The sequence below is a fragment of the Oryx dammah genome, unplaced genomic scaffold, assembly GCF_014754425.2.
Source record: "Oryx dammah isolate SB20612 unplaced genomic scaffold, SCBI_Odam_1.1 HiC_scaffold_17, whole genome shotgun sequence".
Lineage (NCBI taxonomy): Eukaryota > Metazoa > Chordata > Mammalia > Artiodactyla > Bovidae > Oryx > Oryx dammah.
This window is the reverse complement of record NW_024070201.1, coordinates 15,218,919-15,245,966: the sequence shown is the minus strand read 5'-3', so window position 1 is coordinate 15,245,966 and position 27,048 is coordinate 15,218,919. Positions and strand designations below refer to the sequence as shown.

At 42.0% G+C, this 27,048-nt stretch overlaps 1 protein-coding gene across 1 annotated transcript in view; it reads left to right on the top strand.

The window, feature by feature from the left end:
- The window catches only part of PIWIL4 (piwi like RNA-mediated gene silencing 4), a 52,091-nt gene that overhangs the window by 10,123 nt on the left and 14,920 nt on the right, over positions 1-27,048 (top strand). Inside the window, exons 5-13 of the mRNA XM_040257903.1 lie at positions 1,854-1,975; positions 4,288-4,368; positions 7,529-7,726; positions 9,577-9,688; positions 14,994-15,117; positions 16,375-16,492; positions 17,235-17,346; positions 23,518-23,702; positions 25,654-25,726. Of these exons, the coding sequence (XP_040113837.1) occupies positions 1,854-1,975; positions 4,288-4,368; positions 7,529-7,726; positions 9,577-9,688; positions 14,994-15,117; positions 16,375-16,492; positions 17,235-17,346; positions 23,518-23,702; positions 25,654-25,726 (1,125 nt within the window). The remainder of the gene's footprint in view (positions 1-1,853; positions 1,976-4,287; positions 4,369-7,528; positions 7,727-9,576; positions 9,689-14,993; positions 15,118-16,374; positions 16,493-17,234; positions 17,347-23,517; positions 23,703-25,653; positions 25,727-27,048) is intronic.

The following is a 27,048-nucleotide window of genomic DNA, read 5'->3' as shown; positions in this document are numbered from 1 at the left end:
AAATACCAATATTGAGGTTTTTATCATATGCTTTGTTCTAAGGCAATAGTAAAATTATTACAAAGAAAAAGAACCAGTTTCTGTATGAAAAACTAAAGCAGAGTATTGAATTAAAACTTGATGCTTCTGTCCCTTGGAAAGTGTAATCAGTTTAGTTCAGCATCTTGAACAGGATGACAGCTAGAGCATAAATGTAAATTTCTAGATTCCCTGTGAACCTTTGTGAATTTCCTCAAGAAGTGCTTTTCTGAACACTCTTGGAGCCTTTATCCATTATGAAATTCTAGGATTTATAGGAGCTACCTGAGTGTTTATTTCATCTGAATATGGAATTTTAAAATTATAGCATATGATTAGATTTAAGAACATGTAAAATCTGGATCTGTAAATTTAGAAACATTTTCATTCATCCTAAGTCCTTATTGGTCCCTCAATATTTTGTCCCATGACCAGATGTTGATAGCCTGCTAATATAGTCTCATACTTAAATGATATATTTCAAGGGTATTACTATCATTAAAGATCATCTTGTCCTTCCACGTACAGGCAGATTCTTAATCACTGGACCACCAGGGAAATCCCAGACTTTTGTACAGTTTTACCTGAGGCAAGAAACACTTCAGTGAAATATCTCATCACTTGTCAAAGGGTGCATTTCTCTTTGTTTCCATCCCTGCCCTACATTCTTGGTTCAGCCTGAAAGCCGTTAAAACTACACTTTCACTATAGAAAATACATAAATGCCTGCTAATGAACTGACCTCTTCTAATTCCTCACCCTTCTGAAAAATCCTTGACCATTGATTCTACTGGCTGATCTATTCATTCTTTTATTCCAAAAATAATCTCTACTGAGCCTTGCTTGGTCTAAGGAGCTTTATATTTAGTTAGGCACCTGGTATAAAGACCTGTTCGTGCATTCACTATACTGTTAGCATGTGGTTCCAGATTATTAGAACTCTAGGGCTTTCAAAAATGAAATCAGATTTCCTGTCCAAACTGTCACGGTTTTCTTCTCTCTTTCCACATTTACTTTCCCTGTGGTCTGTTCCCTATCCTTTGCTTTCTTTTCCTCTGCTCCTCTGTTTTTTTTTTTTTTTTAATGAACTTTTGAGAGGCTTCTTTCTGAAATCCATGAACTCAAGGTGGGCACCGTGCAATATGCATGCATCCATACTCAGTCATGTCTGACTCTTTGTGACCACGTGGACCATAGCCTTCCAGGTTCTTCTGTCCCTGGTGTTCTCCAGGTAAGAATACTGGAGTGGGTTGCCATTTCCTACTCCAGGGGCTCTTCCTGACCCAGGGATCGAACACACGTCTCCTGCATCTTCTGCATTGCAGGCAGATTCCTTACTGCTAAGTCATGGGGGAATCCCCAAGATAGGCAGGACGCTTTATTAGTAGGCTTTGGGGCATCCATGAATTCCTATAAATGGGTACCTGGTTGTGGTATTCAAACATGTGACATTTCCTTGGGAGAATGTCTGTAACTTTCATCAGACTCTCAAAGTAGGTTGTGACCTGTTCTCCTGTACCTCCCCTTCCCCCCAAAAGGTCAAGAACCCTATTCCTGAATTCTCTTTGGACTGAATCTTTGAACCCTGAGTCTGGTTTTGATTCTCAATTAAGAAATCTGAGAGCAGAGAGATATGTTGCTTTTCTGGGATTAGCAAAATACAGAGGGAAAAAACCTTCCAAACGTAACCCGATGATTAGATTATCACTCCCATCACTAGCAGCTGCAGCTTTGTTTTTGGGAGAGCTTGTGAAGTTTTGACGCCTTTAGCAGAGCCACGTTCTGTGCACTGGAGGATAAGCGCTAGAGTCCGTTTTAAGTACTTCTTTTTCCAGGTCACGGAGTTGTCATGTGAAACCCAAAGAGGCGAGACTGTAAAGATGACTATCACTCTGACGCGAGAGCTGCCGGCAAGTTCTCCTGTGTGCATCCAGGTCTTCAATATCATCTTCAAAAAGTAAAGTGCCTCAAATGTGAATTTAATTTAGGCCAATGATGCCTTTCCGCGTAGAGCCTGGGTATTAAAAGTGTTCGCAATTTTGTAGGTGGTGTGCCGGCAGCAGTGTCCTCTTCAGGGCAGTTTTCTGTGTACTTCTGTGTATTCCTGCAGTAATACTCAGCACAGCCCATCACAGCCTTGAACTGGCACCTCTGTCATTATTCAGTATCATCTGTGTTGAGACAAGGACCTCAAGGGTTGTGATGTCTCGGGGACCAGGGCAGGTGCCTTTGCCCTTTTCCTGTACCCACTCCCAGCCTCCATCCCCAGACTTAAAAACTGGGTCAGTAAACTGAAGGAGTGGCTTTTCTCCTGGCTGATTTGTTTTAGGTGTGAAAGGTCATCACCATCTGCTTTCAATGCTTTCAGACCCCTTTCTTCCCCGAATTGTCCCTGGGGACAGAGGAAAGTTGTCACTAAGCTTTTCAGTGTTCTTCAGATTGACCTGAGGATCACTTGCTTCAGCCTCAGCTTGGGTGTTAGGTGCAGCTTGACAAAATGCAGGTTCCCTAGACCCTCACTGGACCTAGTGAACACAGTTTTGTGAGTGGGACCTGAAAAATCCACATTTTTGGCAAGCTTCCCAGATGGGAGCTCAGAAGCTTGAGAACCCCTGTTTTCCATGCTGTTGGTGTGATCACTAGGGTGATGTGTTAAAAACCCAAGATTTTAGCCCTTTGCTCTGGACAGGATGAGAGGAGTTTGGGTTTACTGAGTAGAACACATAGAGGAATTTCCATCACACAGATACATTGATTCCTAATTCTAGTCAGAAGTCTAGGCAGGTGTCTGCCGATCTTATCTGGGCCTCAGCTCAGCACTGTAAAAAACGCTCTTCAGAATCCATTTTTGTATGTACCGCCCTGATTATTTTAAGGCAGCTGACATTTGGAAGGTGCTTTGCAGCGACAGAGCTCTTTCTCTGGTGCTAGAGTTTCCTTGATCTTTACTCAATTGCCCTGAGGCAGGTATGATTAAACTCCCCATTTTACAGATAAGAAGACTGGGGCTCAGGTGACTGTGGGTAGCCAAAAAGCACACAACTGGAACCTCTGTTTTCAGACTTGAAACTCTTCCATTTCCCCAATGCACAGGGCAGCTTCAGATAGTAATGTGTCACATTCCAAAAGCAGCCAGAGTTAGTTGCTAAAGAGGCAGCCTTGTCATTTGGTAGCAGTGAGGATCCTGAATAGACTCATTGGAAACAAACTCCTCAGGAACGTAAATTGGTGTAGATACTATGGAGAACAGTATGGAGCTTCCTTAAAAAACTAAAAATAGACTACTGTATGATCCGGCGATCCCACTTCTGGTATATACCTAGTAAGAACTCTAATTCAGAAAGATACATGCACCTCAGTGTTCATAGCAGTACTATTTGCAATAGCCAAGACATGGAAGCAATGTAAATGTCCATCAGCAGATGAATGGATAAAGAAGATGTGGTACATATATGCAATGGAATACTATTCAGTCTTAAAAAATGAAATAATGCCATTAGCAGCAATATGGATGGACCTAGAGATGATCATACTCATTGAAGTAAGCCAGAGAAAGACAAATATCATATGATATCACTTGTATGTGGAATTTAAAAAATGATATCAATGAACTCATTTACAAAACAGAAATAGGCTCACAGACAGAAAATCAACTTATGGTTACCCAAGGGGATGGGTAAGTTAGAGGTAAATTAGGAATTTGGGATTAACATATACACAATACCATATATAAAATAAGCAACTAGGACCTACTGAATAGCACAGGGAGCTATATTCAATATCTTGTAATAACCTATAAGGGGAAAGTATCCAAAAAAGAATATACATATATAACTGAATCACTTTGTTGTACACTAAAACCAATACAACATTGTAAATTAATTACCTATACAAAAAGAAAGAAAGAAAAAGGAAACAGCCTCCTCATTTCAAAATAAGAACGGGGCCAGAAGAGCCTGTGGACATGCTTTTCTCGCCTCAGCCATGGCAACCAGGATATTACCGTCACAGTCATATCTGCTAAGGGACCACTTTCTTTTGCAGTTAAACCCAGAAGAATAGAACTATTTTCAATTGTGTCATTCCCAAATATGGAGTGATAGTTCTTGTATATACCCTCATAGGTATATACAGTGGCTAACCTTTCAGCATTATAACAATAAGAGTTCTGGGCTTTTCTACTAGTTTTTATTTCAGTATGGTACAAACTTAGAAGTATACTGTTATAGACAGATGTTTAACACAGATTTAAAATATATATACTTTCAGGATCTTAAAAAAGTTATCCATGTACCAAATTGGACGGAACTTCTATAAGCCTTCTGAGCCAGTGGAAATTCCCCAGCACAAGTAGGTTTATTTATGTTTTCTGTTACTCTGAAATTGTTATAATGTGAGCAGTATCATTTATGATACAATATTATACCATTATGCCTCCTCTGAGAGACTCCGTGGTAAGAAAAGTAATGGATTTTTTTAATTTTCAAATTTTTTTAATAGAATGGTGAATGTCAAAAGATAGCAATCTGTTATCTTATTAGTGTGCTAGATCATTATCATAAATCCTAAAATTCAGAAACTGAGCTTCCTCTGTGTGACAGTAATCATGAGAGCAGAATAAACTCTGTTATGTTATACCTCATAACTTGGGCTCTGTTTTCCAGTTGACAGAAAGTTAACACAGCCAGGGTGGTAGGTAGGAAATTATTGGGTAAAAAGATGTCAGATACCCAAGCCAACTAAGCTGCCCTAGTGAATGATAGAACCATTAGGAACAGTTGCAAAATTGTCATCCTGAACTAGGAAGTAGAGACTGCAATGAAGTTGGTCTTGAGCTTTCCAAAACATGTGGTTGAGCCAAAAACAGAGGCAACCAGTGACCCAAAGGGAGAAATACAGATGTTTCCACTTAATGACATTTTGGCCTTACAATGGTGTGAAAGCGATACGCCGTTAACAGAAACCACACTTGGAATTGTGGATTTGGGCCTTTTCCGGGGCTAGCGGTACGCAGTATGGTATTATCTGGTGATGATGGTTAGCTGCCACAGCCACAGCACCCAGGCAGCCACCCCATCATGAGGCTAAACGATTGATAGGCTCACAACTTTTCTGAACCCATACAACCATTCTGTTTTTCACTTTTAGTACAGTATTCAGTAAATGACGCAAGATATTCAACACCTGATTGTAAAATAGGCCTTATGTTAGATAATTTCGTCCAACTGTTGGCTAATGTAAGTGTTCTGAGCACACAAGGTTGGACCATGCTCTGATGTTCAGTAGGTTACTGAAGAAAAGGTTGAGTGTATTAAATGCATTTTCGACTGAGGATATTTCAACTTAGGATGGGTTTGTGAAGATAAAAAGCCGTTGTCAGTCGAGGAAGGTCTGTACATAAAAGATAGAAAATGGATGCAGGGTGTTTGGTTTCTGCCAGGTGGAGGAAAAGGGCAGGGTGTCTGTGTGCTGGTTCAGTGGGTCAGACTGTTCTGTACAAAGCACCTAATCATTCACCCTGTCACCTATATCTCCACCTGGATTAGAAATTCTTGTAGATCCAGTGTTTTGATGAGCTGGCGTTGGTACTGTTACCAACCAGGATTCTTTGTCTACTTAATCAATAGAAATTGATCAGAGACCAGACAGGAAATTCAGGCAAGGCTTTATCAGGGACCCTGCTGCAACAGGGAGGAACAAGGACAAGTAATAGGTTCCCTTGCTCACTTACTCACTGAGGAGAGCAGCTGATTGCTTATGTAGGGTGAAGGTAGGGATATGTCCAGAGGTCGGGCCAGAGGGTTGGCTTAGGTGGTTTGCCCATCCTTTCGGTGGTGTTGAGTGTAGTGGGCATGCACAGTACCCTGATTTTGCTCCCAGCTCTTCAGAAGAGGCAGTTGGCTTTTTGGTATATTTTTGTATCTTATTGTCCATAATTTGCCTCAACTGTGCATGCATCCAGTTACTTTCAGTCCTTGGTAGTTTCGCTGCATTTTGTTGCTCGAGGAGATGTTTGTCCAGGTGCCAGTATTGTAGCAAAAGGCCCTAGATCCCAGCTTCTCTCAGTGCTAGTGCATATGCTGGTCCTGAAGCTGATATTTGGGGCTTCCCTGGTGGTTCAGATGGTAAAGAGTCTGCCTGCAATGCAGGACACTGAGGTTTGATCCCCGGGTTGGGAATATCCCCTGGAGAAGGGAATGGTTATTCACTCCAGTATTCTTGCATTAGTTTCACAGTCAATGAAGTCCACAAAAATATCAACTGAAATGATTTAAAAAAAATAATTGTTCTTTCTTGCCAGCTCCTGTAACTTTTTCTTATTCAAGACTTCAGACTATGATATTCATAAATGTGGAAAGGAGACGTAGCCACTGCTGCAGTTTCTCTTGTGCGTCCAGATGTGACGTCACTTAGATTCTTTCTGTCTCATTGTGAAGTCTCGTCACTGTCTTCGCCATCGAGTCAGTGTGCTTTTTTGAACCTAGATGTTTGCATGCTGGGACAGATCCCTCCATAAACACTTCAGTCTTAACAGCTATGCTCTCAGCCAGGGGCGATTTTGCTGCGCAGGGGACATTTGAAAATATCTGGAGATATTTTTGGTTGTCACAGCATGGGAATTGCTGCTGGCATCTAGTGGGTAGAGAGCCAGGGGTATGCTACACATTCTGCAATGCCCAGGCTTCCCGGTGGCTCAGTGGTAAAGAATCTGCCTGTGAAGTAGGAGACGAAAGAGATGCAGGTTTGGATCAAACCCAGGGATCCTAGGTCAGGAAGATCCTCTAGGGGAGGAAATGGCAACTCACAGAATCCCATGGACAGAGGAGCCTGGTGAGCTAGAGTCTATAAGAGTCACAAAGAGTCGGACATGACTGAGCACACCACACCACACACACACACACACACACACACACACACACTGAAAACACCACACACACACACACACACACTGAAAACACCACACACACACATACACACACACACACACACACTGCAGTTCACAGAACAGCCCCTAGCAAAGAATTATCCAGTCCAAATGTCAGTAGTGCCAAGGTTAAGAAATGAAGCTCTAAAGAAATGTATTTTATCCTAAATATATGTTTAAATTTTCCCCTTATTTGCTTCCCTTGTGTCTCAGCTGGTAAAGAATCCACCTGCAATGTGGGAGGCCTGGGTTCGATCCCTGGGTTGGGAAGATCCCTTGGAGAAGGGATGAGCTACCCACTCCAGTATTCTGGCCTGGGGAATTCCACATGGGGTTGCAAAGAGTCAGACATGACTGAGTGACTTTCACTTCACTTCATAAGTTTAAAGACACTCCAGCTGGAAATAGCTGAAGTATTAAGTCAGCCGCTGAAAGAAATAAGATTTAAAGAAAAATTGTTTCATAAAATTGAGAGAATTAGAATATAAAGTCACCATTTTAAAACATTTATTGTTATCTGATATAACATTTAAAATATTTATTTAAAATTTTTTATTTATTAAAAAAATTTTATTTTTTTTGAAGATTGTCCCTTTGGCCTGGGTTCGCCATTTCTGTATCACATTTTGAAAGCAAACTCCTGTTGAGTGCTGACGTGAGTTACAAAATACTCCGAAACGAGACAGTTCTGGAGTTCATGACAGATCTCTGCCGCAAAAGTAGCATGTCCTGCTTTACCCAAACGTGTGAGAAACAGCTGATTGGGCTCATTGTCCTGACAAGGTAAAAGCCTGCCTTTAAATAGACTTTCCTCTAGAGAATGCATTATGTATGCCACGTAGGAAGAGGAAGAGCTGCGGGCACTGGCCGGAGCCCAGATCTGATGAGTCTGCTCCCTGCTGTCAGTTGTCTAGAGCTGAGGCTCCCTGAAGGGGTGTGCTGGGCGCCCGCGTCTCTCCTGGTCCTTCCTTACCTCCTCCAATACCCTCCCCTCACCCCCAGGGGTCTGCACTTTGCTGCTCCAGCCCCTCTGCCTGGGTCCCCTGCCTCTATTTCTGCCTTTGAGATTTCTGCTCCCACAGAGTCCACTCGAAGGTCCACTCAGCTGGAATTATTCATTTCTCTGCCCTATGCTGCTCCGGAAACCCAGTGCTTGTCATCACCTCTTTAGGGCCCTTTTATTTCATTTTATTACATCACGGTGTAACTGAGCAGGACTCTGTGGGGCCTTCCCGGGCAGACCCCTGCCCCATATCCTCTGCTTTAGCTCCTCTCTGAAGTACCCGCATAGCAGTGTCTGATGTACTTTCCTTCACCACAACCTGCTGTCAGGAGATTGGCTTTACTGTGCTGGGCAAGCTGACCCAACTTTGGTTCGGTAGCAACAAGACAGAGCATCAGGTCCGTGTCTCATTTTCACTGTAAAGTTATGAGGTCCTTATGGCTGAGGACTTTCAAGCCTCTCGCTGTGTCTGTGTATAATTTGCCCTCAGTGCCTATTGAACCAAATGAAACATGGACAGTTAGGTGACTTCCTGAGGAACAAAAGTCCACTCTACGCTGCTGCCAGCCCATGGACACTTTTTATGGAAGATCCTCTCGCCTTCTCCTAGTCTAGGCTGCAATTTCCACTTGAAGTTGTTTTTCTGGGTTGTAGAGCAGAGAGGTGGCACTGGTTGAGTTCCCTTTATCCTCTTGTCATGAGCTCCGTGAATTAGCTTACCACACTATTTCCAAGTCAGCTTGCAAGGTACTGAGAGCCCAGGAGAAAAGTGACAAGGAGGTTTCTGTCCCACGGCTGGGCTGGCATGAGAAGATGTTCCAGGCCACATGGTACCTGATGAAGGGGAGGAAGAGCTTAGAAAGATCTTAGCTGACCTGCTTTGCAGTTTTGCCCAGGGCCAGCCTTAGATGGAAGATGAGGCAGGCTGCCAGAATAGCATGGTTCATCAGCCTCCTTAGGATTCTTTTTTATGAGAAAAACTAGCTGGGAGTTCAAAAATTCTGAGTTGAAAACAGAAGCTGACAGGAAGGTTTGGAGCCATACTTCAGCCTTTGAACATTTAAGCATGATTTACCTGAAGCTACAGTGTCTCCTGGGCATGCCTCAGTTGGCTCAGCTGGTAAAAAACCTGCCTGCCAATGTAAGGGATACAGGAGATGCCAGTTCAGTCCCTGGGTTGAGAGGATCCCCTGTAGAAGAAAATGGCAACCCACTCCAGTATTCTTGCCTGGAAAATCCCATGGACAGAGGAGCCTGGCGGGCTGCAGTTCATGGGGTCACAAAGAGTCAGGACTGAGTGCACGCACACACACACACACATGCGTGCACACACACACATGCGTGCACACACACACACACACACAGTGTCTCTCAGTGAGAAAAGCAGATGGTGGGCCAGCGATTATTCCTTTCATTTTGTTGCGATATGGGGGTCCTCTCATAAACAGAAGAGTTCATCAACGCTCTTAGATAAAAGCTATCTTTTTTTTTAAGTGACTATTCTTGAGTTATTATCTTTCATAATATCTGAAATTCTGGAAGATAACACTTTGAATTAAAGTGTAGTGAACTAGCCACTTACCTTGTAGGATTTCAGAGAGGAACTTAAAAGATTTCTTGTATTTGCCAGATACAATAATAAAACCTATCGCATTGATGACATCGACTGGTCGGTGAAACCCACACACACCTTCCGGAAGCGGGACGGCACTGAGATCACCTACGTGGATTACTACAAGCAGGTAGCGCTTGTTTCTTCTTTCAGCCTCATCTCCCTCCTGCCTCGGTATGGCCTGACTCCTGCCCGCCTCTTGAGCCGCATCGCATACCATCCTGTTTTCTTGGAAGGTTCTACTGTGCTTACGGTTCATAGTTCCTCGGGCCCATCACTCCCCTGTGCATTTTCTCACACCCTGCTTCCTCGTCCTTGACACCATTCACAGTTGGCCAATTACTGAACACCCTTCAAGACTCAGCTCAGCAGTCAACTCCTTTTTTAATAAGATTTTTTTTATGTGGACCATTCTTAAAGTCTTTATTGTATTCGTCACACTATCGCGTCTGTTCTGAGTTTTTGGCCCTGAAGCGTGTGGGATCTTACCTCCCTGACCAGGGATCCAACCTACACTCGCTGCTTTGGCAGGTGAAGTCTTAACCACTGGACTGCGAAGGAAATTCCCCTAGCAGTCAAGGGAGCCCTAGGACTTTTTCCCTCAGGTCCCCTCTCTGTACTTAACTTCTTGCAGTTATCACAGGCAGGATATGAATGGTCCGACTCTCCCTCTTCAACTTTGAGCTCTTGATTTCTGGACACCCAGGGCTAGCATCTAGTAGATGCCCAAACACTTAATGATGAAATCTCGTGCTGACTGTGGGGGCTGGGTTCACAGTGATGAGAATTTCCCCGTCCCCACTGTCCAACTTCAGTCCCTTTCAGAGGCACCTTCTCTTTATTGCATATTCAGTCATATTTCTGTCTCCAGAATCTCACCACTGTTTTACAAACAGAAAGAGAAAGCAAATGTGTTGACCTTTCTACACTTTCAAGAAAAATGATTTCCTTTTCCTCATTAGCTTATTTCTTTAGAAGGTCCTCTAAACTAGCTCCAAGCACCTCTTCCATTCTTCCTTCAGGAAGCCTCAGCAATCTGGTATCCGGTTCTGCAGCCATGGAACTAGCTCTCCAAGGTCAAAGTCAGCTACTGACCTTATTCTAAGGAAATTTTGGTGGCTCTGGACGCTAGTGACAGCTCCTGTGGGCTGAACTCCTCTTCCTTGGCCCCACGGCATATCCCTGGTGGTTCCCCACCCTGGGTTTCAGGTGGTTTTTTCTCAGCCTCCTTCAACATTTTCCCCCTTAACTTACCCCAAACATGAAATTCTGTACCTCACCATGGCCCCTTTGCAGAGGATCTTTTCTTCATATTCTGACATAGCTTCCAATATAGTATTTTTGTCTTGCCCTCCTTCCTAAATTATATCCTCCTCTCCATTTTCTGGCTGCATTTGCATGAGTATCCTGCAGGCATCTCAAACGAACAAAATTCAGACTGAATTCATTGTCTTTCCCACGCCTGTCTCTTCTTGGGAATTCTGCGTCTCAGGAAATCATTTTGTATCCTTCTTCTTCGTTGCCCTGTCCGCCTCATTCAGTTGTCCTTACAGAACGCATAAAGCTTTGGGCATTTGGCAAAGCATTTTGTGCAAAAAAGTATTCTCCATTAGTGTTTATGAAACACAGAGTTTGTTAAACATTTGGGATTTTTCCTGCATGGTTAAATTCATTTTTCTTCGATGTATATGAGAACCTGTGACATTCTGAAAAGGGAATCATGATAAAAATCCTCCTCACTTTCTTTGTAATGAGTTGTGATTCCCTGCATATCTATTGTAATTAGGGAGAAAGTGAAAGAAAATGGCACCAGTTTCTAGAATGCTTTCCTCTTTGTCCCAGGAAAGGAATAATAAATTACTATATGGTCTACTCTCAAAGTGGAAGACATCCTTTTTTTTCACTTCAGCCATAATGTATTCATTTTTTCTATTATTTTTTGTGTTTTAATTTTTTGGTATTGGTTTTTACCAGTATTTGTTTGTAGATTTTTTGATGACCATTCTGACTGGTGTGAGGTGATAACATCATTGCAGTTTTGATTTGCATTTCTTTAATAATTAGTGATTTTGAGCATCATTTTATGTGTTTATTTTCCATCTGTATGTATTCTTTGGAGAAATGTCTGTTTAGGTCTTCTGCTCATTTTTGATTGGGCCGTTTGTTTTCTTGATATAGAGCTGTATGAGCTGCTTACAAATCTTGGAGATTACTCCTTTGTCAGTTGTCTCATTTGCAATTATTTCTCCCATTCTGAGGGTTGTCTTTTCATCTTGTTTATTGTTTTCTTTGCTGTTCAAAGGTTTTTAAGTTTAGTTAGGTCCTATTTGTTTGTTTTTATTTCCATTACTCTAGGAGGTGGGTCAAAGAGGATCTCACTGTGATATATGTCCAAGAGTGTACTGCCTATATTTTCCTCCAAGAGCTTTCTGGCTTTACAGTTAAGTTTTTAATCCATTTTGAGTTTATTTTTGTATACGGTGTTAGGAAGTTAGTTTCATTCTTTCACATTTAGCTTTCCAGCTTTCCCAGCACCACTTGTTGAAGAGGCTGTCTTTTTTCCATGATATATTCTTGCCTCCTTTGTCAAAGATAAGGTGCCCATAGGTGCATAGGTTTATCTCCCAGCTTTCTACCTTGTTTCATTGGTCTGTATTTCTGTTTCTGTGCCAGTACCATACTGTCTTGATGACTGTAGCTTTGCATATAGTCTTAAGTCGGAAAGGTTGATTCCTCCAGTTCCATTTTTCTTTCTCAAGATTGCTTTGGCTATTTGGGGTCTTTTGTGTTTCCATACAAACTGTGAAGTTTTTTGTTCTAGTTCTGTGAAAAATGCCATTGGTAAGTTTCATAGGGATTGCACTGAACCTGTAGATTGCTTTGGGTTGTATGGTCATTTGCACAATATTGATTCTTCCAGTCCAAGATCATGGTATATCTCTCCATCTTTGTGTTGCCTTTGGTTTCTTTCATCAGTGTCATATAGTTTTCTGCAGGTTTTTTGTCTCCTTAGGTCAGTTTATTCATGGGTATTTTTGTTGTTGTTGTTGTTGCAGTGGTGAATGGGATTGTTTCCTTAATGTCTCTTTCTGGTTTTTCATTGTCAGTGTATAGGAATGCAGGTGATGTCCTTGTATTGATTTTATAGCCTGTAATTTTACTGGAAGACCTCTTGATATTGACCTTTATACTTCTCTATTTTATCTTATCACGAAAACTATTGCCAAATAATAGGGCATGGGAGACAGTAAAATTCACCTGATTACACAGCATAGTGGGTAGAATTCTTACCCATGCTCCGGGTAAATAGTAGAATACCCTCTTCTTGGAATATGTCCCAGTTTTGCTTGAGCTGTTCCCAGGACTTATAATACTCCTGCATTTTTTTCAAGGTGCTGTCTTGGAGTCTGCCTCCTTCATGAACCCTTCCTTGATTTACCAGCCATAAATTGGTTTCACTACTTTGCTCCCTATTCCTTGTGAGGGACCCAGCCCTGAGTGGTGTAACAAGCAGAGAGGCTCCCAAGTCTTAAGTGATAAATCCTGGTTGAGCTAATTTTCCATTACATGACCTTGGGAAGTTATTTAATTTCTAATGATGTTTCCTCATCAATGCAGAAGATGATAATAGTATTTGACTCACAGTCCTGTTGTTAAGAGCTTCCCAGGTGGCTAAGTGGTAAAAAAAAATCCGCCGGCCAGTGCAGGAGCCGCAGGTTCGATCCCTGGGTCGGGAAGATCCTCTGGAGAGGACGTGGCAACCCACTCCGGTATTCTTGCCTGGAGAATCCCATGGACAGAGGAGCCTGGCGGGCTGAAGTCCATAGAGTTGCAGAGTCAGACACGACAGAGCACACAACAGTCACACTCTGTTGTTAAGAGTGAGGAAAGGGTCTTATTTACCAAAGAGAAATAGACTCACAAACATAGAAAACAAACTTATGGTTATGAAAGGAGAAGTGGGGGATAAAACAAGAGTTTGGGATTAACATATACGCTACTACTATTAATATATATGTAGTAAGTATCCAACAAGGACCTACTGTAGAGCACATGGAAGTATACTAAATATTTTTATATTTAGTATTAAAAAAACTATACTAAATAACCTGTAAGGGAAAAGAATCTGGAAAGAATATCTATCTAAAACTCCATCACTTTGCTGTACAACAACATGACCTTGTAAATCAATTATAGTTTAATTTTAAAAAATACAGTACTCATCCAGTAAAAAAAAGACTAAATGAGGAAAAATATAAGTGCTTAGCGTAGATGTATTATTTGTGCTTCTGATCTACCTTGCTTTGTAGATAATGTAGTTATATGTAAAGGCAGGGACTGTGCCTCTTTTTTATTTGTATTCCCTTCAGGCCCTGGAATACAGGAAGCACAAGATGTGAATTAATGAAGTCATGTATGAAAACTCTTTCTACCAATGCTTCTCCAGGCTTTTCAGCCATAGCATTGTTGTAATCACCACTTTAAATTGCTGTTTCCTGAATTGCTTTTTATTTTAATGACTTGAAGTTTTTATTGAAGAGAGAAACCCTCACTGCTGGCTTCCTGCATTATAATTATTGATGTCAGCATCACATGGTCCCCAGGCATTTTGTAAATTATAATTCCAATTGTTCTGTCATCAGTGTTGAGTAAGCTATACTGGTGTTAATGGAAACTTTGCCTTTGGAAGGTAAATAAACTCATGGCAAGGTGAGAATGTTGAAATTCAAGTTTATGAAGGGAAAGGGGGTGGGGAAGGAACTAATGATTGCCAAGGACTTATTATAAACCAGACACCGAGCTAGTGGTTCACCTGGGACATGTCTGGCCTCTTGTTCTCCTCATTTCATAGAGGAGGAAAGGTAAGCCCCTTCCCCAGCGTCATGGTCCAAGTAGGTAGACTGTCTGTGAACCAGATTTACATTTGTCAGAGTTCAAAGCTACTTCCCTGTAACATCATACTGTCTTGGAAAGTAACAGTTGTGCTCTTTGGGGAAATCTGAGGTTGACTCAGTATGACCGCTGCCTCCGACTTGTATATGATATTTGCACAATGCACACAGGTGCCAGAGCCAGTTAGTTGCACGTGAGTCAGCTGGCCTCAGGCTCCAGCGGCAGTGCTACACTGGTCATGGTACTATGGATTTCATCCAGCTTATGACTCTGGATGAAACTCAGAAGAGAGCAAGAAAATGACTGGGAAAAAAAATGGTATTGAATTATAAGAGGTAATAATTAAAATCATGAAGCTGGCCCTGAGATGTAAGAGATAGGTCCCAGGAAGGGAGTAGAAATGAGTAGGTTACTGTGGGGACTTTTTTTTCTCTTCTATTGAAAAGATTTTCTTATCTATTCATTTGTTGCTTATAAGCAAGGATGCTCATTGTATAGTGTTTCCATATTAACTTTTCCTTCATTAATCTTGCATTCTGTAGCAATATGATATTACCTTATCTGACCTGAACCAGCCAGTTCTTGTTAGTCTGTTGAAAAACAAGAAAAATGACAACTCTGAGGCTCAGATGGCCCACCTGATTCCCGAACTCTGCTTTCTAACGGGTAATGTTTGTATTTTATTCTCTCTCAAGTCCTTGTGACACTTTGCAGTGGGCAAAACCTCCTTAAGTTAGATGAGTGCCAGAGCTCTAATTTAACCCAGGGAGGATGACTCTTAGGTAATCTATTTGATCACTGAGGAAGTGGGAGGGTAGAGTGCCCTTTGGAAATTGCTCAGCACCATGAAGGTTATCTATTTCCTTTATCTCATGTATTCCATTTGTTACGTTGATGTTAAATTGGTTGCTAGATGTTTTCCTAAAACCAAGCTATTTTCCCCCTGTTTTTGAACTTCACTAGGCTAGGTGTTGCCAGTGCAGAGGTAAGACACCCAAGTTCAGTCCCTGGATCAGGAAAATCCCCTGGAGGAGGGCATAGCAGCCCACTCCAGTATTCATGCTTGGAGAGTCCCATGGACAGAGGAGCCTGGAGGGCTTCGGTCCCTGGGGTCGCAAAGAGTTGAACATGACTAAAGCGACTTAGCACGCATGCAGGCTAGGAGAACATGTAATTTAACTTTCTTCAGGTGTATTCTTGGAGAGGTGCCAAAATACTCTTTATTTTCTTTTTGCATGAGCTCCAGAAGGTAATCTTCACTCTACACTAGAATAAAAAAAAAAAAAAAGACTATCTAAGATTCTTTTAATCATGTTCATCTGATTACCAGGGTGAGACTAAGATGGGAGGACTTTGTACATTTTACACTTACGGTGCTCGAATGAGTTTGATGTGCATGTGTTTATCCTGCAATTAGAGAAGTTAATAAGGATACCCTCATTGCAGAGAGGGATGAACGCTCTTAGTGATCCTCTGGCCTTTCACATATGCATAGTTCTCTTGGTGGTCTCTAGCCACACTGGCCACTGAGCACTTGACGCATGACTAGGGCGACTGAGGGATTGGATGGAGCAGTGCCGGAAGTGTAAAAATACAGACTAGACGTCCAAGACGTAGTGCGAAACAAAAGAGAAACTATCTCATTAACTCACTTTTTATATTGGTTACGTGTTGAAATGATAATATTTTGGATATACTGAGTTAAATAATATATACTGTTTGAATAATTGCATCTGTTTCTTTCTGGCTCTTTTTAAATGTGACTACTAGAAAACATTTTAAATGAAAAGGTGGCTTGCATTGCTGTCAGATGGTGAATCTGAATCAGTTTAGGTTCAGAGTTTTATTACTCTGTGCCTAAGATGGGCTGGATTACAGTGAGGACTGTTCATTTTTCACTTTGTTTTCATTCACAATGTATAGGGATGCCTGGCCAGGCAACCTCTGATTTCCAACTGATGAAGGCTGTGGCTAAAGAAACTCGTCTCGATCCTTTGGTAAGGCAGCAGCACCTGGCCAGGCTTGCGGATGACTTCCAGAGGTATGGGGACATCTCCACATCCAGATGCTCCACAAAATCTCTTTATTGATGTTTGTCATCAAGAATAATATCTCACCTATACTGAGCACCTAGCATGTGCCAGGCAGTGTGGTGGCACTGTCTGTGTATTGCCATATTTAACCTTTTCATTACCCCTATGAAATAGCTAGGTTAGTCCTACATTTTGTCAATCAGGAAACCATGGCTTTAAAAGATTTCAGAGTTTGCTCAGGGTCCAGGTTATTCAGTGTTAGAATTTGTATTTGAAGCCTGACCTATTTGGCTCAGAGGCTTCTTTGGTGAGTCAGTAGTAAAGAATCCACCTGCAATGCAGGAGATGCCGGAGACTCAGGTTCAATCCCTGGGTCGGGAAGATCCCCTGGAGGAGGGCATGGCAACCCAGGATTCTTGCCTGGAGAATCCTATGGACAGAGGAGCCTGGCAGGCTATAGTCAATAGGGTCACAAAGAGTCAGACATGACTGAAGTGACTGAGTACATATGCAGACACTGTTTGGCTCAATGGCCCATTTTGTTTACCGGAGGGCCACATTGGGAGCCTTTCCATCCCTTGGAGTCCCCCATGGGTGCAGTCCTCCTATAATTCCTTGGTGAATAGAAATAGAAGTCAGGAACCCTAAAAAAAATCAGTCTCTGAATAATTAACATAATTTTATCTCTAATGATTACAATTTTTAGGTAGTAAGCATTTTTAATGACTTAAGACTCAACTGTATCAACAGAAACAAGGATGCTCGTTTTGAGCTGGAGACCTGGGGGCTGCATTTTGGATGCCAGATGTCTCTGACTGGCCGCATTGCACCTGCAGAAAAAATAATAATGCAAGACCACATAGTAAGTTCTGTGATTTTATTTTCATTTAAAAGTATTTTCTTGAATGTATGTCAGTTTGATCCTAAGTCAGAGTGGGATTATAATATGATTTTCATATGCTTTCTCCATGGCCTCTTCCCAGGTGGTACTAGTAGTAAAGAACCCACCTGCCAATGCAGGAGACGTTAAGAGATGTGGGTTCCATCCCTGGGTTGGGAAGATCCCCTGGAGGAGGGCATGGAAACCCCCCTCCAATATTCTTGCCTGGAGAATCCCATGGACAGAAGAGCCTGGCGGGCTACAGTCCATAGGGTCACAAAGCACTGGACATGACTGAACTGACTTAGCACAGTATATTTCCCCACCCTCCCTTTGTCCTAAACCCCAGGACCCTCTGTTTTCCTTTTTAAGGTACCACAAGGATTTAGTGGCACCCAGCAGATTTCGGTTAGTGTGATATGGTGTCACATTTACAGATGCATTAGAAGCTTTCCCTGGTCGTCCTTTGGTTAAGAATCCACCTGCCAAGGCAGGGGACACAGGTTTGATCGCTGGTCCAGGGAGATTCCACATGCTGTGAAGCAGCTAAGGCCACATACTGCAATTACTGAAGTCCACGTGCGGTAGAGCCAGTTCTCTGCAACAAGAGAAGCTGCCTCAATGAGAAGCCCCGCACTGCAGTGAAGAGTAGACCCCGCTTGCCACCACAAGAGAAAATCCACACACAGCAGCGATGACCCAGTGCAGCCAAAAATAAATAAATAAAAGATGCATTAGAAAATGGTACTTCACCCCATTGCAATCAAAACTTGTAACCTATTACTGGATGTTGTTGTACTCTTATATCGCTTAAAAAATCTGTGGTACCTGAAAATGTTGTTTTAACTGGTGGAGGCTAATTCCAGTAGACTGTGTTTCCTGATACCAGAGTTCTCTCTCTTCCCCAAAATAGAATGCTGCTCATTTGGCATAAACATGAAGAAATTCTCCCAGAGCTCACCTAGCCATAGCAGTTAGGTAGAGAGGCATTCAGAAACCTGGAGAGACAAATCATTGCCTCTCTGAGGTTTCCACTGGAAAAAAAAATATGAACCAGTTATATGCAAAAATTGTACATCCTCTGTTTTGCCTGTTTTAAAAGTGAGTTACCTTTCATTTCATTTTTAGAGATGTTCTTCTTGCCCTTATTTGATGCAGGTAAGTCAGCATATTGAAATTAATGATTGAGCAGCAAATGTTTTTTTCTTTTTTGGCAGGATGGGGTTTCTTTTTTTTCATTATTGCTTTTTGATAATCTATTCAAATAACCAAAATCCTTGTTGGAGAAGCTAAGGAAAAATTACTTTAAACACAAAACAGTGTCAAGTCCTAAAATGTACACCCCCATTAAGATCTTGGTAAGGAGTCAGTAAAAAGAAGCTCAGTTTTAGTTCTACACGTGAAGTGAGATGTGAAATATTTTAAATGGTCTGTTTCATCATCTGTAGGTAATCATACTTGTTAGAGTTTTGTTTGCATATTTTGGCCCAGAATCAGATCTGCATAGGAGTACTGTGCGCTCAGTCATGTCCAACTCTTTGCAGCCCCATGGACTTTAGCCTCCCTGGCTCCTCTGTCCGTGGGATTTCCCAGGCAACAATACTGGGGTGGGCTTCCATTTCCTGCTCCAGAGATCCTCCTACGCCAGGGATCGAACCCGCATCTCTTCCATCTCTTGCATTGGCAGGTGGATTCTTTACCACTAGCATCACCGGGAATCCCCCCTTCACAGAAGGGGCACTAAAGTGGAGAACCCGCCCCCTAGAGGTGGTATTGGGTAGGTTAGAACTGTCTGTGTCAGCGACTTCTCAGCTGAACTGCTTTTTTAAAACTGGATTTAAGAAACTGGTGCTTCCCTGATAGCTCAGTTGGTAAAGAATCTGCCTGCAATGCAAGAGACCCCAGTCCAATTCCTGGGTCACAAAGGTCCCCTGGAGAAGGGATAGACTACCCACTCCAATATTCTTGGGCTTCCCTTGTGGCTCAGCTGGTAAAGAATGTGCCCGAAATGCAGGAGACCTGGATTTGATCCCTGGGTTGGGAAGATCCCCTGGAGAAGGGAAGGGTGCCCATTCCAGTATTTTGGCCTGGAGAATTCCATGGACAGTATAGTTCAGTTCAGTTCAGTCACTCAGTCTTGTCTGACTCTTTGTGACCCCATGGTCTTCCCTGTCCATCACCAACTCCCGGAGCTTGTTCAAACTCATGTCCATCAAGTTGGTGATGCCATCCAACCATCTCATCCTCTGTCGTCACCTTCTCCTCCCACCTTTCATCTTTCGCGGCATCAGGGTCTTTTACACTGAGTCATTTCTTCACATCACGTGGCCAAAGTACTGGAGTTTCAGCTTCAGCATCAGTCCTTCCAATGAACACCCAGGACTGATCTCCTTTAGGATGGACTGGTTGGATCTCCTTGCAGTCCAAGGGACTCTCAAGAGTCTTCTCCAACACCACAGTTCAAAAGCATCAATTCTTTGGCGCTCAGCTTTCTTCACAGTCCAACTCTCACATCCATACATGACCACTGGAAAAACCATAGCTTTAATTAGATGGACCTTTGTTGGCAAAGTAATGTCTCTGCTTTTTAATATGCTGTCTAGGTTGGTCATAACTTTTCTTCCAAGGAGCAAGTGTATTTTAATTTCATGGCTGCAGTCACCATCTGCAGTGATTTTGGAGCCCCCCAAAATAAAGTCTGTCACTGTTTCCATTGTTTCCCCATCTATTTCCCATGAAGTGATGGAACCAGATGCCATGATCATAATTTTCTGAATGTTGAGTTTTAAGCCAACTTTTTCACTCTCCTCTTTCACTTCCATCAAGAGTCTCTTCAGTTCCACTTCACTTTCTGCCTTGAGAGTGATATCATCTGCATATCTGAAGTTATTGATATTTCTCCTGGCAATCTTGATTCCAGCTTGTGCTTCATCCAGCCTGGCATTGCACATGATGTACTCTGCATATAAGTTAAATAAGCAGGGTGACAATATACAGCCTTGACGTACTCCTTTCCCAGTTTGGAACCAGTCTGTTGTTCCATGTCCAGTTCTAACTGTTGCTTCCTTACCTGCATACAGATTTCTCAAGAGGCAGGTCAGGTGGTCTGGTATTCCCATCTCTTTCAGAATTTTCCACATTTTATTGTGATCCACACAGTCAAAGGCTTTGGCATAGTCAGTACAGCAGAAATAGATGTTTTTCTGGAACTCTCTTGCTTTTTCAATGATCCAGCAGATGTTGGCAATTTGATCTCTGGTTCCTCTGCCTTTTCTAAAACCAGCTTGAACATCTGGAAGTCCATGGTTCATATACTGTTGAAGCCTGGCTTGGAGAATCTTGAGCATTACTTTGCTAGCATGTGAGATGAGTGCAGTCGTGTGGTAGTTTGACGATTCTTTGGCATTGCCTTTTTTGGGGATTGGAATGAAAACTAGCCTTTTCTAGTCCTGTGGCCACTGCTGAGTTTTCCAAATTTGCTGGCATATTGAGTGCAGCACTTTCATAGCACCATCTTTCAGGATTTGAAATAGCTCAGCTGGAATTCCATCACCTCCACTAGCTTTGTTTGTAGTGATGCTTCCTAAAGCCCACTTGACTTCACATTTCAGGATGTTTGGCTCTAGGTGGGTGATCACACCATCGTGGTTATCTGGGTCATAAAGATCTGTGTTATATAGTTCTTCTGTGTATTCTTGCCACCTCTTCTTAATATCTTCTGCTGTTGTTAGATCCATACCATCTCTGTCCTTTATTGTGCTCATCTTTGCATGAAATGTTCCCTTGGTATCTCTAATTTTCTTGAAGAGATCTCTAGTCTTCCCATTCTATTGTTTTCCTCTATTTCTTTGCACTGATCACTGAGGAAGGCTTTCTTATCTCTCCTTGCTGTTCTTTGGAACTCTGCATTCAAATGGGTATATCTTTCCTTTTCTGCTTGCCTTTAGCTTCTCTTCTTTGCTCAGCTATTTGTAAGCCCCCATCAGACAACCATTTGCCTTTTTGCATTTCTTTTTCTCGGGGATTGTCTTGATCACTGCCTCTTGCACAATGTCATGAACCTCCATCCATAGTTCTTCAGGCACTCTGTCTATCAGATCTAATCCCCTGAATCTATTTCTCACTTCCACTGTATAAACGTAAGGGATTTGATTTAGGTCACACCTGAATGGTCTAGTGGTTTTCCCTACTTTCTTCAATTTAAGTCTGAATTTGGTAATAAGGAGTTCATGATCTGAGCCACAGTCAGCTCCTGGTTTTGTTTTTGCTGACTGTATAGAGCCTCTCTATCTTTGTCTGCAAAGAATATAATCAATCTTATTTTGGTATTGACCATCTGCTGATGTCCATGTGTAGAGTCTTCTCTTGTGTTGTTGGAAGAGGATGTTTGCTATGATCAGTGCATTCTCTTGGCAAAACTCCATTAACCTTTGCCCTGATTCATTTTGTACTCCAAGGCCTAATTTACCTGTTACTCCAGGTAGCTCTTGACTCTCTACATTTGCGTTCCAGTCCCCTATAACGACGAGGACATCTTTTTTTGGTGTTAGTTCTAAAAGGTTTTGTAGGTCTTCATAGAACCATTCGACTTTAGCTTCTTTAGCATTACTGATAGGGGTGTAGACTTGGATTACTGTGATATTGAATGGTTTGCCTTGGAAATGAACAGAGATCATTTTGTCGTTTTTGACATTGCATCCAAGTACTGCATTTTGGACTTTTTTGTTGACTATGATGGTTGCAAAAAGTCGAACATGACTGAGCAACTTTCACTTTGAGAAACTAAGTACAGAAAAAGTTCACAGGCTTCAGAGTGGCCTTGGGTGTGTGTCCTGAGTCACCTCCCAGCTGGTAAAGGTGAGAGTGTAAGTGAGAGGGCTGTGGTTCTCCTCACACTGGCTGTAATGGGAAAGAATGAATCCTGGCTTGAGCCAGAGCCCTTGTGGAAGCTGAACCCTGCCCCTTGGTTCTTAGGTGAAGGTTGTCCCCTGAAGCTGAGCCCCTTCCTGGCCTTCTGTGACATGGCACTGGGAGGATGGCTGGGGCCGGGTAGTCAGAGCGCTTGGTGGAAAACGCCCTGCCTGCAAAGTCAAGTCCACTGCCGCCAGCTGGCTCCATAACCGCTTTCAGCCATCGCTTTTCAGTCTGTAAAACAAGGGGATTGCAATGCTTCTTAAACAGTACTGTGCGGACGAATCACTGGGGAACTCGTTAACATGCAGGGTCTGGTTCAGTGGGTCTGGGATGGGGCCCAGGACTGCATTTCTAACGAGCTCTCAGGAGACAGTGCTGCTACAAGACGACACTCTGAGTAGCAAGGGATTAGCTTATAGTGTCCTTTTAAATTCTACCAGTGGTTCTTCCTGGCTCACACATCAGGGACTTTTGATTTGATTTCAGAAGACTGGGGACTAGTCTGAAGTCTGCCCTCTTCAATGTCGGGAGCTTGTTTTTCCTGGTCACCTGGGGAACCGTCCAAGAATAAGATAGGAGCCTGTGTCTTGGCTTCATCTTTGCTTCTGGATATAGCTACTCCTAGTATAATGTGTAGTCTTAATTGTAGGGTCTGTTCATCTCAGTATGGTGACCTGGAAGGTCAGTCACCAGCATTTCCCACTTAGGACTTCTAGATGCCTAAAGCAAAGACCAAACTGGATAGTCACTCACATGAGCCTTTGTAGTAAAGATCTTAGGCTTTTAGAGCTGGAAGGGAACCTAGAGATTTGTGTGAGATTTGCTTTTGGGGTTGTTTATTTTTCCTCTTGGTCACACTGTGCAGCTTGTGGGAACTTAGTTCCCCCACCAAGGATTGAACCTGTGTCCTCCACAGTGAAAGCTTGGAATCCTAACCACTGGACCACTAGGGAATTCCTGGGAACCTAGAGATTTGAACCAGACACTTGCCTTTGTCATGGCAGAGCCCCATGAGGTGAAGGGACTTGCCAAGGATCTACAGGCAAGGAAGGGTTGACCTGGGGTGTCATTCAGTTGCCTCCACTCCCAAGAAGTGTGTGTTGTGTTCAGATGTGAAGTACTTATATGTGTGTTTTAAGTCTGTGAGTAGCAAACTGTACTGAATTGTTCTGTTATGACAAATATGAAATATCTCCATATTGTCTTTTTTATTTAATTATTCTCTGTTATTTTTCTCAGTGTCAACCTTCCTGTGCAGCTGACTGGTCCAAGGATATACGAACTTGCAAGGTTTTAAGTGCACGGTCTTTGAATAAATGGCTGGTTATATGTAGTAACAGAGCTGAAAGTGTGACAGAGAACTTTCTGAACTGCTTAAGAAGAGTTGGAAGTCCCATGGGATTTAATGTGGATCACCCCAAAATGTGAGAAGATGCTGAAAATTCTCATTTTTTTCATATGTTAATATGGTTTGATTAGAAAGGTAATAGGAGTTAATGGCTGAAAGAGCCACAAATGTTTCTTTATGTCAGTAAAATTTCCTACTATAGAGTCCCAAGAAAATATTTATACATAGAGTTGGCAATGATTAAAATTTTATCCAGTTAAGATGTATTTTATGTTGGTCTTTGTAAAACTTTATTTTCATAATTCTTCCTAGGCAGTAGTCTCATTACCTCATGTCTTTCCAGTACTAGCTGAGATATGAATTCTTAATAAATCCATATATTGCCTTCTCAGCTTTTTTCTTAATTCCTCCATATCACTTGTTTATAAAACTTAACAGCAGTCAGGATATTAACAAAAGTTGCATTTCCTGACTAATTAGATAGATTTTATGATTTAAAATTTAATGTAAAAATAGATCTGAAACAAGTTTTCTTCTTCTGTTCCTGTGGCATAAGATTAGTCATCTAGATAGTTTGCTGATAGAATCAGGTCATTCATTTAGCCTTTGAACATTTGTTGAGTATCTACTGCTACGTAGTAAATGCTATGCTATTTGCATGGATGAGATAAATATGACGCTTTCTATTTAGTAAGGGGTCCATTCATATACACCCACACTCAAAGCTGAATACTGTTTTAATTTAGAAAAGCCACAAAGTTGGTCATGCCTTACTTCATTGCTTAAAAAAAGAACAACAGATACTTCTTTCTCTTTGTTGTAGTGGAGGTGCAAATGTCCTAATTGCCAGGGTGGGGAGTTATTCTTTAAATACATGGTTACTAATTAATTACATCAGCGGAAGAATTGTTGTAAACCATAGCTGTTCCCAAAGTCTCATTTTACACTCTCGTCTAGAATTCTCTTCTTATCCAATCTGTTAACAAATCGCCTGGTTTGAGTTTCACCTGCTCTAATTTCTCTCAACCCATGAGGTAAGAAGACAGGAAAAGATTAAAGAAAGAAGCTATAGTCTCAGACCTGGACTGGCATCACAGGCTCTTTTTCCCCCTGGATTCCAACAAGTCTGTGCTCTTGTTCTGTTCTTGGCCTGTTTTATTTGAAAGCTCATATTTTATTCCATCCTTTTTCCTCTCCTGTGACATATCTATTTACTTATTAGATTTATATGCGTAGTTTCTCCCGTCTGAAACAGCATTGCTCGTCACTCCTGTTGTAACCAGCGCAAGGCAGATGGTGGTCCTGCCACCTGGTGGGCAAGCTTTAAAAGGCCCCTGGGCATTGGGACCGTTCCAACCATGTATACATATGAGAGGTTAAACCCATGTCAAGAAAACAGATCTATGAAGTCCTCCGAGTGGAATCATTTTCTGTAACCTCTGGCCCCTAGTATACTGTAGCCACAGAACAGATAATTGATAAGTACTTGTCCACTGATTGATTGATTAATTAAGGCCAGATATTCCAGGCTCCATGCAAGGTGCCACAAGGAAAAAAAAATCTTTTAGTTTGAATCATACAGATTAACTGGATATCTTGATCTCATTAATCTGATGATTTTTATTTTAGAGTTCCCATGGAGATTCAGATTACAGAATTTTTAGTCCCGATTTAACTTGAACTCTGTTTCAAAAGCTTGATAGTGAGACTTATAGTTTCAAAAGTACGCCTTCAATTCCATTTTGAACAACAGAATTGTTGTTTAGATAGAATCTGTGGGGACTCTATACAATGGAGAAAATTGTAGTTTTCACTAACCTGTTTTTTATGTTAATAAAAATAGTAGTTAAATGTTTCTGGCATATCTTGTTTGGGAGAAGCAATTTTAGATGCAAAAAGTTTCAGTTTAATGATTTTTTTCCCTCAAATTATAGTCTGTTATAAAAATCGACTGCTGTTATTTTTAAGGCTATATGATTATGTGCTACTAAAATTTATACATTTTCAAAATTAATCTTTTTATGTAGCATAAAAGTACAAGAAAATCCAGCTGCATTTATTCACGCTATACAGAAGCATGTTAAATACGAGGTTCAGTTGGTAAGTATAGGATAGTTTTTGTGTTTTGAGTATGATTTTTATTTTTCTCCATATCTAACAGTCTTGAGAGAAGGAATTTGAACATATTCTGCCACATGTTTTCAAATTGCTGTGCATTTCCCCAAACACCCAATAAAGTATTAATCTTGGTATTTTAACCAGATATTTTTATTTTCCTTTCATATTTCTAATATTAATTTTTAACCCAGTGGCACTAGTGGTAAAGAATCTGCCTGCGAATGCAGGAGACACAAGAGATGTGGGTTTGATCCCCGGGTTGGGATGATCCCCTGGAGAAGGGCATGGCAACTCACTCCAGTCTTCTTGCCTGGAGAATCCCATGGACAGAGGAGCCTGGTGAACTACAGTCCACGGGAACTGAAAAGATTTGGACACGGCTGAGCGCCCACCCCTTGGTCAGCTTATTGGATATCTGCATATTTTCAGCTTGTTGGTGGGGGTCATCTTTTACTTAAGGTTTAAGATAAATCGACTCTCATCTTATCCCATAAGTGTTAGAGCACCCAGTTTTCTTCTCGTGTTTCAGGGGGTTCTTGGAAGGTGTAAGTTTTCACGTCGCCTATGGTCCCATGTTCCTCTTCCCCTGAATTCTTGTCCCCCTTCATGGGTGCCCTTTCCTTGTGCTTTATAACACCCTGAGGGATACCCATAATTGCTTCATTTCCCAAAGTATCGTGTGTGTGTGAGTGCATGTTGTGTGTGGTGAGTGTGTGTATGTGTGTGTGTGGTGTGTGTGTGTGTGTCATGAGTCTGTGTGGTATATGTGTGTGTGTAGTGTGTGTATATGTGTGTGTGTGTGGTGTGTGTGTGTGGTGTGTGTGTGTAGTGAGTGCATGTGTGTGGTGAATGCATGTGTGTGGTATGATGTGTGTGTAGTGAGTGTGTGTGTGTGTGGTGTGTGTGTAGTGTGTGCATGTGTGTGTGTGTGTGTGTAGGTGTGGTGTGTGTGTGTAGTGTGTGATGAGTGTCTGGTCTCTATCTGTGTCTGTGGTAAGTATGTGTGTGTGGTGAGTGTATGTAGTGTGGTGTGTGTGTGGTGTGGTGTGTGTGTGTAGTGAGTGCATGTGTGTGTGGTGTGTGTGGTGAGTGTATGTGTGTCATGAGTGTGTGTGTGTGGTATGGTGTGTGTGTATAGTTAGTGTGTGTGTGTAGTGTGTGGTGAGTGTGTGTATGTGGTGTGGTGTGTGTGTGGTGAGTGTGTGTATGATGTGTGTGTGGTATGTGTGTGTGTGTTTGGTGAGTGTGGGGGTGTGTGTGTAGGTGTGGTGTGTGTGTGTAGTGTGTGGTGAGTGTGTGTGTGG